This window comes from Oryctolagus cuniculus, chromosome 7 (assembly GCF_051225735.1).
Source record: "Oryctolagus cuniculus isolate XC-2025 breed Fujian yellow rabbit chromosome 7, ASM5122573v1, whole genome shotgun sequence".
Classification (NCBI taxonomy): Eukaryota; Metazoa; Chordata; class Mammalia; order Lagomorpha; family Leporidae; genus Oryctolagus; species Oryctolagus cuniculus.
Window position 1 is genome coordinate 71,161,651 of NC_142873.1, and position 19,941 is coordinate 71,181,591.

A 19,941-nucleotide genomic window follows, 5' to 3' on the forward strand; every position below is an offset into this window, starting at 1 on the left:
CAAGGAAATAACCATTACCTGAAACTGTCCAGAGCTGACAGCTGCACTTACATGTTCTAAATATGTTTTAACATTAGCAGAGCAATAACAAAGAATGGATCTTATAAATAAGATATGAGAAGGCGAATTAATAGCTGTTTTCCTCCCTTCGAGCACAATGAGTGAGATCGAAGCAGATATTGTAGCACAGATTCTTGCAATTAAAAAAAACAAAAAAACCTAAAGCATTCTCTAAGAAAAGCAATGTATTTAGGAAAGACTAGCGTTGAGGGGAAAAAATTCCCAGCCCCAAGCCATTTGGCTGTGAAGACTCCAAATGGCACAGCAGCTTACAGGAGATTAGTCTGCTCAAAGATAACAGGTGGGAGATCGCCCCATTCCCAAATTCGGGGCGGAGGCCACCAATGGGGAGATGACAGCCGAGGGAAGCAGTTGTTGCCCCTGGAATAGACGCCGCGGACGCAGGATGTACAGAAGGCGCTATAGATAGAAAGAATGCACTTTCCCGAGAGGCCAGCGGCATTCCGAGCACTTACGCCGAGCAAGTTAGGACGTGCGGCTCGGGGACACTGCGGGAGCCGCCGCTCTGGTGCCGGAGGAGGGCACGGGACGTGAGGAATGCGAAAGGGAAAAGGCTCAGCCACAAACACTAGCCGCAGCCCAAAAAGGGCCGGGCGCCGTGAAGGGCAAAGGGAGGGGCGGCGGCGGTGGCGGCGCCCGGGACAGGGCCGCGGACGGGTGTGACAGGCTGGCAGCGCCCCCGCGACTCCGCCTCGCGCAGCTCCGGGACCAGACCCCTCGACCCGCCCCGGCCGTGCGCGCACCCGCCGCCCAGGTGCGAGCCGACTCCTTCCCTCGCCCACTTCCGGGAGCGTCCGGACCCACGCGCCCGGACCGCTAGTCTCGCGAGAGTGTGGGTCCCGCAGTCGTCCGCGACTGGGGGCAGATGTGTTGGGGTTGATGCAGCAGCCAAAGCTGGGTCCCCCTAGCTTTCTTCTCGTCACAAGGTAGTGTGGCGGCCGGGATGCGCCCGTCTTTGAACGGCCCGCGACCTCCTGGTTCACGTTTAAAATCCTGCGGTACCAGGCTGGGTCCTTAGCTGCACAGCAAGACCTTTTTGTGGGTAGAGCTGAATGGTTGGGGGCAAGTGACTTGACGTTCTGTCTCTTTCTTCCGCGATGAGTTTTGTTTAATTTTTGTTTGTAACTTGGCCTAAGCGTCCTGGGCGTTCCGTTTTCCCTTATCTACGGTAACGGGCCTGGCCACAGCCCCTGACATCCTGTCCGCCACGTGTCTACCCTTTCTAGTTCCGGCCCGCGGGGCTCCTCTTCTTGCAGGCAGACGCAGAAGGACTAGGTAGAGTAAGAGTAGCCGCTCCAAAAACAACCATTGATTACGCCTTGTTGTATCTAATGGACGCTGGATTTGTGCGTTTATTCTGACGATTGGCCGCGAGGAGGTCAGAAGTTCCAGGCTCAGAGCAGATGCCTTGAGAAAGGTTATGCCCGAGGGTAAAAGTAAAAGCCATCTTCCAAGGATTTTAACGTACTAGTGTAGGTCCAAAAAGGATAATGAGTTAATAGGAAGGGGCTGGGGTTGTGGTGTAGTGGTTATAACTGCCTCCTGGGGCGACAGTGCCAGTATCCCATATGGACAACGGTGGAGGTCCCCATTGTGCCACTTCCCATCCAGCTCCCTGCTAATGTACTTGGGAGAAGCAACAGAAGATGGCCCAAGAGCTTGGGCCCCTGCCACCCACGTGGGAGACCTATAAGAAGCTCCTGGCTCCTGATTCAATATGGCCCAAACCCAGGGCTGTTGCAGCCATCTGGGGAGTGAACCAGGGGATGGAAGCTCGCTCACCCACTCTCTGACTCTCCCTTTCTTAGTGTAACTCCATTTTTCAAATAAATAAAGATTTTAAAATATATGAAAGGTTAGTTTCAGGAGGCTTATTAGAGGAGACCAGGGATGAGTTTACTTGAGGTGTTTCCAAATAACCTCAAGCAGCACTTTCTCAGAGGCCAGGTACTGCTGCCATGTGGAAACGGTGCTGGCCAAGCTGCTCCTCTAGGAGGAATGCCAGCTGCACAGGCTAGGTGGAGTGTTCTCCTTCATGCTATTTTTTGTTTCCATTAAGGGACTTAGAGAAAGACTACATTTCTTTTCTTTCTTTTTTTTTTTTTTTTTACAGGCAGAGTGGACAGTGAGAGAGACAGAGAGAAAGGTCGTCCTTTGCCGTTGTTGGTTCACCCTCCAATGGCCACTGCAGCCGGCGCACCGTGCTGATCCGAAGGCAGGAGCCAGGTGCCTATCCTGGTCTCCCATGGGGTGCAGGGCCCAAGCACTTGGGCCATCCTTCACTGCACTCCCGGGCCACAGCAGAGAGCTGGCCTGGAAGAGGGGCAACCAGGACAGAATCCAGTGCCCTGACCAGGACTAGAACCCGGTGTGCCGGCGCGGCAAGGCGGAGGATTAGCCTATTGAGCCGCGGCGCCGGCCGAGAAAGACTACATTTTCATTTATTTATTTTTATTTTTCTCTTCATCCTGGGCCATATGAAAAACCAGATGATGAGGGCACAGAAAACCACATGTCCCATGGATATGATGACAGTACTTCCCACTTCCTGCCCCCAGAAAGTTCATCAAAACCCAGCAATGGTGCCTTAGTTTACATCATGGAAAAAAAATTTTATCCCAACTGGCCAGGCATAGAAAATGGGCAAAGCTAGCAAACCATTAGAGATTCCATGAACAAGGGAAAATAAGATTCTAGACAATATACCTGAAAGTAGTAGAAAGAAAAGCCAAAGAAATCACAATTTTTATCAGTTATGAAACATGGAATTCATTATTGTTCTCTACCTGTTCCCGATAGAGGGTTCTATACCTGAATAAAATAGTACAACTTTTGTGGAACAGGGAAGGACAACCTCAAGGAACCCAGAAACCCAGCCTGGGGTTTCTTGGGCTGCTCCTTTTGTGATCCCCAGTCTCCCAGAACAAAAAAGGCTACCCCTTCCAAGTCACTAATTCTGTCCTGAGAACATACTTCCTGTGCTGGCTCTCACTTTTAGCGACTCTTAGACCCTTGCTAGAATGGCAATCCCAAATCGCTCTCTCCTTGATTCCATGGGGTGCTAGACAGAAAGGGGTCCAGGTGGCCATCTCACCTCTTGGCACTCTGAGTCAGCAACTCAGGATTGCTAGGCACCAAGTGAAATCGGCCATGATTACTGACAGAGCTACCACTCCCCAAGAACAACCAAGCCCTGAATGAGCTGCCCCTGACAACTGCTTTGCTCCCACTTCCTGGTCATCCTGAGCTCAGGCTAGGAACAGTTCCATCTGAGTTAGCTAACTTTGTTAGCTAATTCAAGGGTTACATTCACTTGGGGTGTCACCATATAATCAGTTTCTTTTCTTTTTTTTTTTTTTTTTTTTTTTTTTTGACAGGCAGAGTGGACAGTGAGAGAGAGAGACAGAGAGAAAGGTCTTCCTTTTGCCATTGGTTCACCCTCCAATGGCCGCTGCAGCCGGCGCGCTGCGGCCGGCGCACCGCGCTGATCTGATGGCAGGAGTCAGGTGCCTATCCTGGTCTCCCATGGGGTGCAGGGCCCAAGCACTTGGGCCATCCTCCACTGCACTCCCAGGCCACAGCAGAGAGCTGGCCTGGAAGAGGGGCAACCAGGACAGAATCTGGTGCCCCGACCGGGACTAGAACCCCGTGTGCTGGCGCCGCAAGGCGGAGGATTAGCCTACTGAGCCGCGGCGCCGGCTATAATCAGTTTCAATTGGGAGTGGCTCAGATGAAAGCTCTGTTTGTGGCAAGTAAAGAAGACAGTGGGAAAGTATAGTTCCCTAAAGAAACTGCCTCCCTGAAGAGGAATTTGCCAGGACATTCACATTTTACACCAAAAGGCATGTCCAGGATGTAGAAAAGAGGGAGTGGAGGACCCTTTCTGTTTGTAATATACATTGGTCTATTCAAAGACCTGACTTAAGCTAGTTATTTTTAAAAAATATTTTAAAAATTTATTTATTTACTTGAAAGGCAGGGGCAGACTGAGAGGGAGAGAGTTCCCATTGCATATTCATTTCCCAAATGTCCACAATAGCTGGGACTGGGCTAGGCTGGAGCCAGGAGCTAGGAACTCAATCCAGGTAATACCTGGATTAAGTACTTCAATGTAGGCAGTAGGTGACTAGTAGGCATCTTAACCACTAGGCCACATGCCCATCCCCAGAGACTGTTTGTTTTGTTTTCCTTATTTGTGGTAGTCTAGCTTCCTCTGAGTGCAACATTGCAAGAGAAGCTTTCCTTGCAACATCCTTTGAAAAACTAGCAACAGAAAGTAACTGTTTCAGATTCTCTGCCCATGTTCCAGTGCTTCATTTTGTCCTAAATTCTATTCTGCAGTTACAGACTGAGAATGGATAGTTGCAAATGGCCACCAACCAAATTTGGGAATCTATAGCTTATTTACCAGTACCTACTATTTGCTAGACACATTGGAATGCACAATAAAAACAGTTATTGCCCTCATGGAATGGTAAGAAACAGATCAACAAATAAGTAAACTATATGGGATAATAAAAGGTGTCAAGAAATAAAGCAGAGAAGGGAAAAGTGTGGAACAGTGGAGGAGGTCTGCAGTTCTAAATACAGCGACAAGACAAGTGATGCCAAACCAAAAGAAAGAAGGAAGAGGACATCCGAGGTGGAGGATTACACACAGAGGGACAGAAAGTACAAAGGCCATGCGGTTGGAGCACACTTAGTGAATTGAAAAAGGTCTCTCTAGCTGAGTGAAGAGTGATAAGAGACTGGGACAGATAGATGGGGGGGAGGGGATGACCAGATCTTGTAAGGATATATAGGACCTGTGTTTTTATTCTAGGAAAAAGAGCTGTTGGAGAAATTTTGAACAGTATTATAATCAGCTCTTTTTTTTTTTTAAAGGTCATGCTGCAAACTGTAGGTGTAGCATGGAAAGAAGCAACAAGACCAGTTAGGAAGCAGTTATCCAAGCAAGAGAAAGTGATGTACGTGTGCATGTGTGTTTGTGTATGTGTGTATGCTTATTACATGGATTGAGGAAAAGTTACAGCTGTGAACATGTTGAGAAATTGTTGAATTCTGGACATATTCTTTAATTAAAATTTTTTTTTAATTTACTTGAAAGGCAGAGCAGCAAGTAGAGAGAGACATATCCCTCATGTGCTGGTTCTCTCAGTTCCCACAACAGCTGGGGCTAGGCATGCTGAAGCCAGGAGCCAGGAATTCCATCTGGGTCTCCCATATGGATGGAAGGGGCCCAACTACTTGAGCCTTCATCAGCTGCCTGCCAGAATTCATTAGCAGGCAACTGGATCAGAAGAAAAGGATCTGTGATTCAAACTGACATTCCAGTATGGGATGTGGGCTTCCCAAGTGGTAACTTGATCTGCTGTACCATAATGCCCACCCCAAATCCTAGCTTTGTGTTGAAGGTAGAGCCTACAGGATTTCCTGGTGAGAAGAAAGGAGTCAAGGATGATTCCAAAGTTTTAATCATCAGCAACCAAAACAGCACTGCCCAATAGAAATGTTAAATGCCACATATGTGATTTAAATTTACAAATTGCCATGTTAAAAAAGTAAAAGGAAGATAACAAGTAAAATCATTTTAGCAGTATATTTCATTTAACTCAATATATCTCATATTTCAACATATAATCTATATGAAGCTATTCATGAGCTATTTTACATTTTTTTAATATTGAGAATCTAATGTACATGTTAAACTTACAGCATGTCTCAATGTCAACAGCTACATTAGCTTTATGTGGCAGAGGCTACTATCTGGACAGTGCAGACACTGACAGTTACTTATAGAAGAAGAAAAAGGGAAGGAATAGGACTGGAATGTGAAAATTAGGAGTTTGTAGACAGGCTACATTTGAGATGACTGTTAAAATCCTAGTGGAGATAGCTAGTTAGCATGTGTAGCCCTGGTCTCCAAAGCAGTGTTTTTCAAATGATAGTTTGCAATCAATTTATTAGTTATAACCAGCACTTTTTTAAAAGTAAATTCGAAAAGATTTAAATACATCATATCTGTATTATTTCACAAAACTTCTCTTACTGATGTTTTGATGTGCTGAGTCATGTATTCCTACTGGAGGTCACCATTAGCAACAAGAGTGAAGGTGATTGCTCAAGGATGCATGCCGAGTAAAAACGTAGTTCATGATTACGAGCAGCTGCTCTGCCATGATCTAGCTGTGAAGCTTCTGCTCAACCTCTGTATGCTTTTTTTATTTTTATTTTTTGGTTCTTTTTAATGTATCAGTTACTTAAAAACTGTAGAACATCAATTTGTGAAGATAAGTTATATTTGTTAGAGCAAAAACATATCACAGGTAGCCATGGAGCTGGAAAATAGCTTTCTTTGATCTTTGATAAAATTTGTGAGTCCACAGTTTTCTGATCAGCTAGCATTGCTCTGTGATCTCATATTTCTCTTCCTTTGGGCTGAAGATCTCACCTTCCTTGTATCTGGGCCTCTGCAACTTCTTCCTGAAGTAAGCATCATCAAAGTGTTTTGGGTTTTTTTTTTCAAGTTGCTAGTATCAATTTTTGTGGAGGTAGCAAAGACAAATATCTGGTGTGTTCTATGCAAAGGAATTAATTCCACTGAGGGAAGGGGGTCCTGTCACAAGTTTCAAGCCACTGCTCAGCTGCTTCAGGAAGGCCACCCTCTTTTCTGATGTGGCCCCCATGAAGACGATCAGAGTCTTCCAGGAGTGATGCTGGCTCACAATTTCTCACATGCTGATGGAACAATTTTTGCTGTGGTTCAACAGCTTTTAAGGCCTATCTTCGGTAGGCTAATATCTAGCTATTTTGTGAAACTTAACCACTCTGATACCACCATTCTTGTCACCACCACTGGGTTAGTTAGGGTAGCCAGAAGCTCCTCCTTGGTCTTTTCAGTCCTGGATTTGGTGGCTGAGCACCTCCTCTTGTGCGTGGCCTGACCCAGCCCTGGCCATTGTGGACATCTGGAAAGTGAACCAGTGGATGGAATCACTCTCTCACTCTCTCTCTCCCTTCTCTCTCTTTTTCCTCTCTGTTTCTCCCTTTCTCTCTGTAACTCTGACTTTCAAATAAATAAGTAAATATTTTTTAAAAAAAGAGTTGGAGTTGGGAATCGAGTTCAGGCACTCTGCTATGGGATGCTGGAGTTTTAACTTGTAAACTAAATGTCCACTCCCATGTATCTTATTCTTTTTGATACCATGATTAATGTTACTGCTTTCTCAAGTATTTTCAGATTGTTCATTTGTATGTGTGTATAGAAATGCAGCTGATTTTTGTGCTTTGACTTTGTATCCTGGTAATTTTCTGTTTGTTTGTTAGTTCTGCTCTTTTGGGAAATGTGTGTGGAATCTTCAGAATTTTCTATGTTTAATATCATACCATCTGTAAGTAGAGAAAATTTTAGTACTTTCTCTCCAATTTGTATGCCTTTTATTTCTTCTTGTGCAATTGCTCTGGTTATGGTTGCTCTCAAGTTTAGTGTTAATAGATGTGGTGAAAGTGGGCATCCTTGCCTTGTTTCTGATCTTAGATGAGCACTTAGATGAATATGATGTTTGCTGTAGGATTTTCATAAACAGCTTTTGCTATATTGAGGTTGTTTCCTTCTATTTCTAGTTTTGGGGCATTTTTATCATGAAAGGGTGTTGAATTTTGTCAAGTGCTGTTTCTGCAACAATTGAGGTGTTCCTTTATTTAAAAACACTTATTTCCTTTTTCTTTCTGAAAGGGTGGCTAAGGAGCTTGAATTTGTTATTTCTCTTGGCAATATGGCAATCCAATGGTCAGCATTGTGCCACCCATGTTGTATTTTTTTTTTCAAAAGTAACACTCTTCTCATTAACTTTGGTTAGCTTTAAAAAAAAAAATTCTGTGTTATGGACAGGAATTAATTCAATAGCTGATTTTGTGCTTCCGATGCTCAACTCAGAAAAGTATAAAACAAACCTCTCAAAAAAGCTTTTTTTTTTTTTTTTTTGAGAGAGAGAGAGAGACCTTCATCCCCTGATTCACACTCCAAGTTCTTGCAAGAGTTGGAGTGGAAGGACCCAAGCTGGGAGCTGAGAACCCAATGCAAGCCTCACATGTGGGTGGCAGGAATCCAGACCCTTGAACCATCACTGCTGCCTCCTAGGATCGACATCAGCTACAATCAGGAGCCAAAGCTGGTCACTGAACCAAAGTATTCTGATATGGGCTGTGGGCCTCCCAACCAGTGGCTTAACTGCTAGGCCAAGCACCCATCTCCACAATGCTTTCAGAATGGAAGAATTTGTAACAATGCATCAGATATCCTGACATAACAGTTATATGTCTGTCTTTTCTAACAGAGAGAGAACTTCTTGAGAGGAGAAAATACCTTTTCTTTTGAGTCTCCAGTAGCTAGGAGTGCATGCTGTATAGCCAACATTTAATAATTATCATCTTGAGGAGGAAGTGAATCCCTTGGCACTCTCCTTTCTCCAAAAGAGAGTTCATCAAATCCAATAACTTCTGGAGAGTCAACTTACTGTGAAGTATAAATCTGAAAGTATCCAGTTCCACAAATAGTATAAAAGCGATTAGTTGTGCCATTTAACTCAATATTGTTGGAAAATTTAGAATTTGTTATTCAGAGAGAACTATACTCTTTTAGCATGTTATTATTTATCACCTTCTCTTTTCAAAGTGACATAGATTCATGCGTTATTCAGATCTCAATAGTTAGTTGAAGATTGCCTGAAGTTAGATGTCCAAACAGTAATATGAAGCCAGAACTAGAAATGACAGTACTTTAACCCTCAAAATACTTCTCTTTTTATGCAAATCATCACTCAGTCCACTCCATAAAATAAAGTTAGATGAAGTATCATCTATTAGATACCTGCTTTATAGATTCTCAGTTTGATGACCTACACAACCTGATCTATTAGAGCACTTGTCAGAGTTATTTCACTGTTGTTCAAGTAAACTCAGAGGAAAGGTCAATGGTATAACTACAAAGGTCAATCTATTTTAATTGCCTAAGGTTTAAAAAAAGCCCTCTTCTCAATTTACAGTGACTGTAGGAGTCATTTTCCTGCTTACACAGTGGTAAAGGGTTTATATATCTTGAATGCAACATACTGGAAAATCAGCAAACCTTTAAGGTTAGAATTAAGTTAATCAGCACTTTGGAAAGTTTATTCTATGAACATAGATTATATGTCCTGTCAAGGAAAATGATTAGTTCTTTGGTTACGTAGAAAAATACTAATAAAGTTTCATATTTTTAAATAAAATCTATTGCTAGCAAATATTCATTTAGGCATCCAATTATACAGCTACATTTATAAAACATGTGAGGTATAGGTTTCATAATAATGATATTTTGAAGTACAAGTGTGTGAAATATACATTAAGTTCAGAACTAAATCAGTAGTTGGTCTTTGAATTGATTTTTCTTTATTTTTTTAATTTTTATTTTATTTATTTGAAAGACAGAGTTATAGAGAGAGGTAGAGACCGAGAGAGGTCTTCCATCCACTGGTTCACTCCCCAGATGGCTGCAATGGCCGGAGCTGTGCTGATCTGAAGCCAGGAGCCAGGAGCTTCTTCCTGGTCTCCAAGGTGGGTGCAGGGGCCCAAGGATTTGGGCCATCCTCTTCTGCTATCCCAGTCCATAGCAGAGAGCTGGATTGGAAGAGGAGCAGCTGGGACTAGAACCAGTGCCCATATGGGATGCTGGCGCTTCAGGCCAGGGCTTCAACCTGCTGTACCACAGCACTGGCCCAAATTTTTCTTTATTTTTAAGCAATTTTCCAAGATTTATTCAACTGAAAGGCAGTTACAGGGAAAGAGAAGGAAGGACAGAGAGAGAAGAGAGAGAGAGAGAGAGAAAGAAAGAGAGAGAGATTGAAATTGAAGTCGCTGTCCCCTAGTACAATCCCTGAGTGGCCAAAATGGCCAGGGCTGGATCCGGCCAAAACCAGGTACCCAGAGCTCCATCCAGATTTCCCATATGGGTGTCAGGAGCCCAAGAACAGGGACCATCTTCCTCTGCCTTCCCAGGCACATTAGCAAGGAGCTGGACTGGAAGTGGAGCAGTCAGGACTTGATTTCATACTCATATGGGATGCCTGTGTCACAGACAATGGTTTTAACTCACTGCACCATAATGATGGCTCCTTGAATTGATTTTTCAAATCATGTCATATTAATTTAATATATTTTTAGAAGTCATCTTACTTCTCACTGTCCTTTTTAGGCTTATGGATTCTTTAATATCTTAAAAAGAAATTTAAAAATGTAATGAACATTTGAGGTACTTTTTAGTTCCTTCATGATATAGCTTAATAGTAAGATTAAAGTTAAGTTGTCAAACAGTATTCCTGTGTTCATAATTCTGTACTGTTTAGAAGGCAGAGTGACAGAAAAATAACACTACAGCACATGCCAGGTAAGATGAGTATAGACCCTGCTGAGCTCCTGTCTAATTCTGTAGACAAGTTATTAATTTTGTTTCAACACAGTGATCTTTAATACTGAATGCAGAAATAGGGAAAAATCTATATCAGCAGTAGCTTGCAAAGCAAGGTCTATCTATAATTCAGAACTGAGAGGAATTTCTGATAGACACGGTAATGATGCTGCTGCATTTCAGGAAGCTTGGGAGGGCTTTTGGGTAACCTAACTCATGAGATGGCTGATTTCTGGGCAGTAAATTCTGGCATATCCTTGCAGAGGGAAGCTGCAAGGCAGGGAGGCATGGGATGAAAACTGCTATTGGAAATGCCAGGACTCCCATCTTTCACAGGATTTCCAGAATCCTAGGTGACTTAGGTGGGGCCCAACATTGTAGGAGAGAATTCTGACCTTTAGTTTGTTGTTGGCATTCTACTTTCTGCTACGTGACGTGGATGCTCCTTGACTTATGATGGGGCCTATGTCCATTATAAGTTGAACATCTTGTAAATCAAAATTCATTTAATACATTCAACCTACTGAACACTATAGCTTTGCCACATAGCAAACTGGAGAATCTAATCTTTATCCTTGTGATCATGTGACTGACTAGGAGCTGTGGCTCACTGCCATTGCCCAGCAAGCTTGCTAGTCCTAGAAAAGCTCAAAATGCAAAGTATGGCTTCCACCAAATTCATATTGCTTTCACACTATTGTTGGGGACTATCTGCACTCCATTACTGGTCCTTCATTGTCGGTCAGGCAGTGCTCCAGGTAAGCTCAGAATGGCCTTCACAGCTGTCCTCTCCCATGGACTCTTGCCACCCTGTTGAAAGCTATAATAACACTTAGCCCTACTCTCCCAGCTATCTTATATCTGTCTCTTCATTTGAGGTATCATGATTAGATGATAATGGAAATTCTCAGAAAATTTATTTAAGTAATATAATGTTTTTCTTTATGAATATTGTGTGATTAATTTATACTTTTATATGTATATTCCAATTTTTCTATAATTAAACTGTTATATTATCAGATTTATCATAGGTTGTATAATCTTTGGGTTGCCACAGTTCTTTTACATTTTAATTATTTAGTATATGTATTGGGTACCTACTCAAAGCAAAAATATATTGCTTATCTTATATCTTATAATGATCCAAATGGCTTAAAATATCAAAACTAGAGAAAATCTAAATCATAGAAGCTCAGAATTAGTTTTCCTGCAAGGAACAAATGAAGCACATTTCGAGTCATGCTTTATTAGCCATATCTTCAGATAAAATATCAAAAATAAGAAAAATTGAAATGATGGTAGTACAAAATTAGTTTTTCTTCAGGGAACAAATGAAATACAATGTGTTGTGGCATCTACAAGTCATGCTTTGCTAGCCAGTACTTACAGGAGTGCTTAAATCTTTGCAAGCTTACTGTATTTTATTTGGTGGCATTACTCCAGATCAAGTTTCCCCTTAATCCTTGGGGTTCAAGAGGTAGAACATATTGTTAACTACTACTATTTTATTCTAGCCTTGGAGATGTTATTTTAAAAAGTAGTTTATTCATCTGCTAGAGTAAACTTGCAATATTAGAGACATTGTTTGATATATAGTACATTGTAGATAATCATATACAGATAATAGGTAGGGAATGTCACTTGTGTATAAAGCATAGGGAAAAGACGCTAATTTTAGATTTCTTAATGTATTCCTGGCATGGTTCTCAAAGCCAGAGATTAACCTGATGATCAATTTTCATTAGCTGTCCCTCCCAGACAGAGCACAAGTGGGAAGAGGGTGAAATAGAGTGCTCTATTGTTACTTGAGCACATGGCTCAATTTATAAAGCATGTACTTTACTTGAGACTTAAATCTGCTCAAGTAAGTTCCCAGATTTACAACTGTGAAGCATCCACTTGCTCCCTATGCAAAATGTATGCCACTGCATTTTATAATAATCTCCATGTGTCTTTTTATGGAATGATGCTAGGAGAGAAATACAAGCGGCTTCAAAAAGTTAATGGAAAATACATAATAAAAACTGCATGGATTTAAAAATGTTTTGCACAACCCACTTAAGAGATGGGCCAAGGACCTCAATAGACATTTTCAAAAGAGGAAATCCAAATGGCCAACAGACACATGAAAAAATGTTCAAGATCACTAGCAATCAGGGAAATGCAAATCAAAACCACAATGAGGTTTCACCTCACCCCGGTTAGAATGGCTCACATTCAGAAATCTTCCAACAATAGATGCTGGAGAGGATGTGGGGAAAAAGGGACACTAACCCACTGTTGGTGGGAATGCAAACTGGTTAAGCCACTATGGAAGTCAGTCTGGAGATTCCTCAGAAACCTGAATATAACCCTACCATTCAACCCAGCCATCCCACTCCTTGGAATTTACCCAAAGGAAATGAAATTGGCAAACAAATAAGCTGTCTGCACTTTAATGTTTACTGCAGCTCAATTCACAATAGCTAAGACCTGGAACCAACCCAAATGCCCATCAACAGTAGACTGGATAAAGAAATTATGGGACATGTACTCTATAGAATACTATACAGCAGTCAAAAACAATGAAACCCAGTCATTTGCAACAAGATGGAGGAGTCTGGAAAACATCATGCTGACTGAACTAAGCCAGTCCCAAAGGGACAAATATCATATGTTCTCCCTGATTGGTGACAACTAACTGAGCACCAAAGGGGAAACCTGTTGAAGTGAAATGGACACTATGAGAAACAGTGACTTGATCAGCTCTTGTCCTGACTGTTGATGTACAATGTAATACTTTATCCATGTTAGTATTTTTTTGTTCTAGTACTATTGGTTGAACTCTGTAATTAACACACAATTATTCTTAGGTGTTTAAATTTTAACTGAAAAGTGATCCCTGTTAGGAATTTGGAAAACATTATGCTGAGTGAAATAAGCCAGTCCCAAAGGGACAAATATCATATGTTCTCCCTGATTGGTGACAACTAACCGAGCACCAAAAAGGAAACCTGTTAAAGTGAAATGAACACTATGAGAAACGGTGACTTGATCAGCCCTCACCCTGACTGTTGATGAACAACTTAATACATTATCCCTCTTAGTATTTTTTATGTTTGTTCTACTTAATACTTTTGGTTGAATACTGTAATCAATACACAATTATTCTTAAGTGCTGAAACTTAACTGAAAAGTGCTTGCTGGTAAATATAAGAGTGGGAATAAGAGAGGGAAGAGATGTGCAATTCGGGACATGCTCAAACTGACTTGCCCCAAACGGTAGAGTTAGAAACATACCAGGGGATTCCAATTCAGTCCCATCAAGGTGGCATGTACCAATGCCATCTCACTAGTCCAAGTGATCAATTTCTGTTCACAGTTGATCATAATGATAGGACTAAGAGCCAAAGGGATCACATAAACAAGACTAGTGTCTGCAAATATTAACTGATAGAATAAAAAAGGGAGAGAATGATCCAACATGGAAAGCGGGATACACAGCAGACCCATAGAATAGCGGATGTCCTAAACAGCACTCTGGCCTCAGAATCAGCCCTTAAGGCATGCGGATCCAGCTGAAAAGCCATGAGAGTATTTCAGGCATGGAAAGCCAAGACACTCTGGCAAAAAAAAAAACAAAAACAAAAACAAACAAACAAACAAAAAACAAACAAAAAAGACCTAAATGAAAGATCTCTGCTAGTGAGGTCCCAGTGGAAAGAACAGGTCATCAAAGAAGGAGGTACCTTTCTCTGAAGGAAGGAGAGAACTTCCATTCTGACTACGACCTTGCCTAAATATGATCAGAGTCAGTGAACTCAAAAGGCTTCCATAGCCTTGGCAGCTCATGACAAGAGCCTAGGGTGATTACTGATGCCATAAACAAGAGTGTCAATTTGTTAAGTCAACAACAGGAGTCACTGTGCACTTACTCCTCATGTAGGATCTCTGTTCTTAATGTGCTGTACAGTGTGATTTAATGCTGTAACTAGTACTCAAACAGTATTTTTCACTTTGTGTTTCTATGTGGGTGCAAACTGTTGAAATCTTTACTTAATGTATGCTAAACTGATCTTCTGTATATAAAGAGAATTGAAAATGAATTTTGATGTGAATGGAAGGGGATAGGGAGCAGGAAAGGGGAGGGTTGTGGGTGGGAGGGAAGGTATGGGGGGGAAGCCATTGTACTCCATAAGCTGTACTTTGGAAATTTATATTCATTAAATAGAAGTTAAAAAATGTTTTGCACCAAAATAAACCTATCTATTAAAAATTTTTTAAAAAAATATTTGTTATTATTTACTTGAGAGAGAGTTACAGAGAAGAAGAGACAGCAAGAAAGGCCTACCATCTGCTGGTACACTCCCCAGATGGCCACAACAGGCGGAGCTGGGCTGATCTGAAGCCAGGAGCCAGGAGCTTCCTCTGGGTCTCCCACGCAGATGCAGGGGCCCGGCACCCAGGTCATCTTCCACTGCCTCCCTAGGCCATAGCAGAGAGCTGGTTTGGAAGAGGGGCATCCAGGACATGAACTGGCGCCCATATGGGTTGCTGGCACCACAGGCAGAGGCCTAGCCCACTATACCACAGTGCCAGCCCCTAAACTTATCCTTTTGTTGTTGTTTTTAATGTATTTATGGAGGAGAAAGAAAGAGCAAGTGCTTGCTGGTTTACTCCTCAAATGCCAGGAATACCAACAGTGTTATAGTTTGTTTCATAAGAACTCTCTTCTCTGTGAAACCATACCCCTTGTTTCCTCATTTTATTTAAAAACCACACAATGTGATGGAGAAGTAAAGTGTGCAAAGTCTGCTCAAAGTAACTATAACAAGGTATTCTGAATGTCATCTGTTGAATGATATATAGAATGTTATAACATAAGGAGTGACATTGTTTGAAAGTGACCCTAGGAGCTCACTCTTGGTTATCTGAACAATGGATCATCAGGAAAGAGGAATGATCCTTCAGACAATAGATGAAGCCACCTTTGAATGTAACTTCTGCTAAGACTGGTGCAGGAACTTACAGCTTTCTATTGTTTCCACTGTCCTCAACTGCTGGATGCTAGGTTTTAATCATCTCTAACTAGCTAGCATGCAAATCCAAATTTTCTACTGTTCAAGTTGTTGGATTATCTTTTTTGATGAAGTTGCTATCATGCTTGCCCTGTAGGAAAGCAACAGTAGAGTGGCATCTCTTCCATGGAATATTAGACTGAGGGTTCATCACATAGTCCTAGCCTCCGAAACCTCTTCATGGAAACAATGGATGAATCAAAGGACCCTTGACTTTTCTTATTGCTAGCACCCTTGAGTTTGCCTATTTCTTGACTCTTACAGTTTGATAATGTAGAATTTGCCCTGAGCTCTGAGGAATCTTAGGTTGCTACCAAAAAGAGACTCATCTTGCACAAAACACTTGAAAAGCTTTGTTTTTCACACCATGAGTTCTCTTACCATTAATTAGCTTTGGAACAGTTCATTTAACTGCCTCATATCTAAGTTTGCATGCTTATTTCATGGATTGAAGTCCCTGGCTCTATTCATATTTTGCCTTAAATGTTCTGTATCCATTTAACTGTCCTATTTCCAACACACAACTCTAACTGCATCTTTATCTGTATTATTCTGTTTCCCTTCTGTTAACAGAATGTGACTACTTCTCCTAATGCCAAATCTTCTAGTGCTTTTATTTTACCCCTTTCTATATTCTCAGGGACATAAAGTTATGGATTATATTTTCTCTAACTTGAGTATTAAAACATTCTCTTAGGGCAGGCACTGTGGTGTAGTAGGTTAAGCATCTGCTTGTGGCACTGGCATTTCATATGGGCACAACTTCCTATCCAGCTCCCTGCTGATGGCCTGAGAAAGCAGCAGAAGATGGCCCAGGTGCTTGGGCCCTTTCATCCACATGACAGACCCGGAAGAAGCTCCTGGCTCCTGGCTTCAGATCAGCCCAGCTCTGGCCATTGCAGCCGTTTGGGGGAGTGAACCAGCAGACGGAAGACCTCTCTCTCTCTCTCTCTCTGTCTCTCTCTCTGTCTCTCCCTCTGTTTGCAACTCTGCTTCTCAAACAAATAAATAAATCTTTTCTTTAAAAACTTTCTCTCAATTTGAGTGTTTGAAAAACAGGCTCAATTTCCTCCCAATTAGGGAGGGAGGGAGGGAGGGAGGGAGGGAGGGAGGAAGGAAGGAAGGAAGGAAGGAAGGAAGGAAGGAAGGAAGGAAAGAAGGAAAGAAGACCGGAAGAAAGGAAGACTCTTACTTGATTTCTTCATCCCCTTCTATCTTCTGCCCAACTTCTTCATAAATTTTTCAAAAGTTGTCTATTTGGCTGTTTCTAATTTTCCCCCTATGCATTTAAAACCCTCTTCAATTTTATTCTGCCTACAATGCTCTAAGATTTCTTAGCCTTAGCAATATTAGTATTTAAATCTGCTGATTCTTTTTCATGTGGTGTACTGTCATGTGCATTTGAGGATGTTGAGCAGTATCCTTGGCCTTTATCTACTAGATGCTGGTGGCAACACTCTCTCCTATAATGTGACGACCGAAAATATCTTTGGACTTTGCCAAATGACTCCTGTGGGACAGAATCACTCCTGGTTGAGTACAATCGCTCTATATCCATAGCTTCTGCTCAGGTAACAAATGACTTTCATGATGTTAAAGCTCGTTTCTTATCTTACTTGATATCTTTTTGCCACCTAAAATTGTTAACCTCTGCCTTCTTGAAACATTTTTTATTACCATCAGTGACAACATTCTCTTGATATTCCTTCACCTTACCTATTGGATTGTTCTTTCTCTCTTAAAAAAAAAAAATCCTTTGGGCATGGGCATGGACATTTGGCCCTGTGGTTAAGACACTGGTTAGGATGGTTGCATCTCAAATCAGAGTGCATAGATGTGATCCCCAGATCTGGCTCCTGATTCCAGCTTCCTGCCAATTCAGACCCTGGGAGGGGGCAGGTGATGGTAAAAGTGACGGAGCTGCCACCCATGTGGGAAACCTGGATTGAGTTTTGAGATTCTGGCTTTGGCCCAACACAGGCCTAGCTGTTGTGGGCATTGGGAAAGTGAACCAATAGATGGGAGGTCTTTCTGTCTCTGTCTCTTTCAAATAAATGTTAAAAAAAAAAAAAAGCTTAAAAAGATCTATTCTTTGCAAGTTCAATCCCTGCCAGTTAACAATGAAATCCTGGTGTTCTCTTCTTCTTCCGTCTATCTTTCTGGGAAATCTCATCCACAGCCAAGACTTTAATTTCTATCTTTACACTTCTACTTTCAGCTATGAAGAACTGGCTCTAGTATGGAGATCAAACCTACTCCTTCCATTGTTATCAACAACAACAAATACTGAATACAGTAGTTTATCCGTTTTGTGTGAGTACATCTCTATTTGATATGAGGTAGAAGAAAACAAATCTGTCCCTTCACCTTTTGAAGTAGGAAAGTGGTTCTTTTTTTTTTTTTTTAAGATTTACTTATTTATTTGAGAGGCAGAGGCAGAGAGAGAGAGAGAGAGAGACAAAGAAAGGTCTTCTGTCAGCTGGTTCACTCCCCAGATGGTTGCAATGGCCAGAGCTGGGCCAATCTGAAGCCAGGAATCAGGAGCTTCTTCTGGGTCTCCCATGCAGGTGCAGTGGCCCAAGGACTTGGGCCATCTTCTGTTTTCCCATGCCATAGCAGAGAGCTGGATCAGAAGTGGAGCAGCCGGGACTCGAACCAGTGCCCATATGGGATGCTGGCACTGCAGGCGGTGGCTTTATCTGATACACCACAGCGCTGGCCCCAGGGAATTGGTTCTTAATTAGAATAGCACAGATAAGATGAAAACAATGTCCATTAAATTGACCTAGAAGGTCTTAAATAGATCTATGTCCACTTCACCTCTCACAACTCATTCCAGCCTCATCTTGCTTTTTTGTCTCTCTTATATGAGGATATTTCAAAAGTTTTGCTCTCTGAGTCTCTCTGCTCATCAAACAAATATCAATCAATCAATAAGTAAATAAACTTTTAGAAAGGGAGGGAGCAGGTGTGTGGCTCAGAGACTTTAGTTGCCACTTGGGACACGTGCTTATCATATCAGGAATGCCTGGAATAGTCTTGACTAATCTGCTTCAGATCCAGCTTCCTAGATGCACATCCTGGGAGGCAGCAAGCGATGGCTCAAGTACTTGAGCCTCTGTTACCCACATTAAGAGACCCAGATGTAGTTTCTGATCCCTGGCTTTGGCCTGGCCAAGCCCTGGCTATTGCAGGCATTTGGGGGGTAAACCAACAGATAAAAAAATTTTTTTAATCTAGCCAAAATCTGTAGAAAAAATATTATACAAATAACAGTCAAGGCTGGCATCCCATATGAATATCAGTTCAAATCCTCCATTTCCTATCCTGCTCCCTACTAATGTACCTGGGAAAGCAGCAGAAAATGACACAATATTTGGGCCCCTGTCACTCCTGTGAGAAACCCAGAAGGAGTTCCAGGCTCCTGGCTTTGGCCTGGCCTAGCCATGGCTATTGCAGTCATTTGGAGAGGGAACTAGCAGATAGAAGATTCTTATCTCTGAATCTCTTTCTTTCTGTATTTCTGCTTTCAAATAAATAAATAAATCTATTTTTTAAAAAAGAAACAATGGTCAAAAATATTGTTATATTACTTTTTTAGGTTAGATGATGTTTATGGCTATTATTATCCTCTAAAATTTGTAATTTTTAGTGATTGTGCTGTTATTAAATATTTACTTTTACATCTAATTTTTATTCACAGTTTTATGTTTGCTTTAGGAAATCTGCACCTCAAATTATGTAAAACTCAGGCTGATTCCATCTCTGGGCCTGATAACTTTTCTCTTTTTCTCTTTGTCTCTGTTTTTCTTACTTATTGCTTACTGATACTAATATATATAGGATGTACAACAAAATATTTTTACAGAGCAATTTATGATATCATGCCTTCAACTTTATAAAATCATTCTATTAAGATTAACTCCTCCCTTCCAGATGTCATTATAATTATTGCTATAATTATATATATAGTAAATATATTGTTTAGATCATGAAAGGAAAATTCAAATTTATTCACATAGCATAATTCTTAGTGGTTTGTTCTGTTCATCTTGTCCATTCCTCTTTTTTTTTTTGAAAAAGATTTATTTATTTTATTTGAAAGGCAGAGTTACAGAGAGGCAGAGGCAGAGGCAGGCAGAGAGAAGTCTTCCATTCGCTGATTTATTCCTCAAATGGCTGCAATGGCTGGAGCAGGGCTGATCTGAAGCCAGGAGCCAGGAGCTTCTTCTGGGTCTCCCATGCAGGTGCAGGGGCCCAAGGGCTTTACCCGCTATACCACAATGCCATCTCCTGTCTGTTCCTGTTTAGAACATTTAATTATAGCCTAAGATCGACATTTTCTCTTTGTTCACACTC

The 19,941-nt window shown here is 41.6% G+C and overlaps 1 protein-coding gene and 1 long non-coding RNA gene across 5 annotated transcripts in view; one reads left to right on the plus strand and one right to left on the minus strand.

Annotated features, from left to right (window-relative positions):
* Nucleotides 1-885, minus strand: part of AGL (amylo-alpha-1,6-glucosidase and 4-alpha-glucanotransferase) — an 88,780-nt gene extending 87,895 nt beyond the window's left edge. The window contains exon 1 of one of the 4 annotated variants that reach the window (XM_008263966.5): nucleotides 537-885. Coding sequence is in view for 1 of the 4 variants with exons in the window: in NM_001082247.1 (NP_001075716.1) it covers nucleotides 52-53 (2 nt within the window). In the remaining 3 variants the exon portion in view is untranslated. 4 annotated transcript variants of the gene reach the window in all.
* Nucleotides 830-17,899, plus strand: LOC149125608 (uncharacterized). Its single transcript, XR_016210871.1, has 3 exons — nucleotides 830-1,007; nucleotides 17,024-17,153; nucleotides 17,801-17,899. It is a non-coding gene; the product is annotated as an uncharacterized LOC149125608 (long non-coding RNA).
* Nucleotides 17,900-19,941: the final 2,042 nt, after the last annotated feature.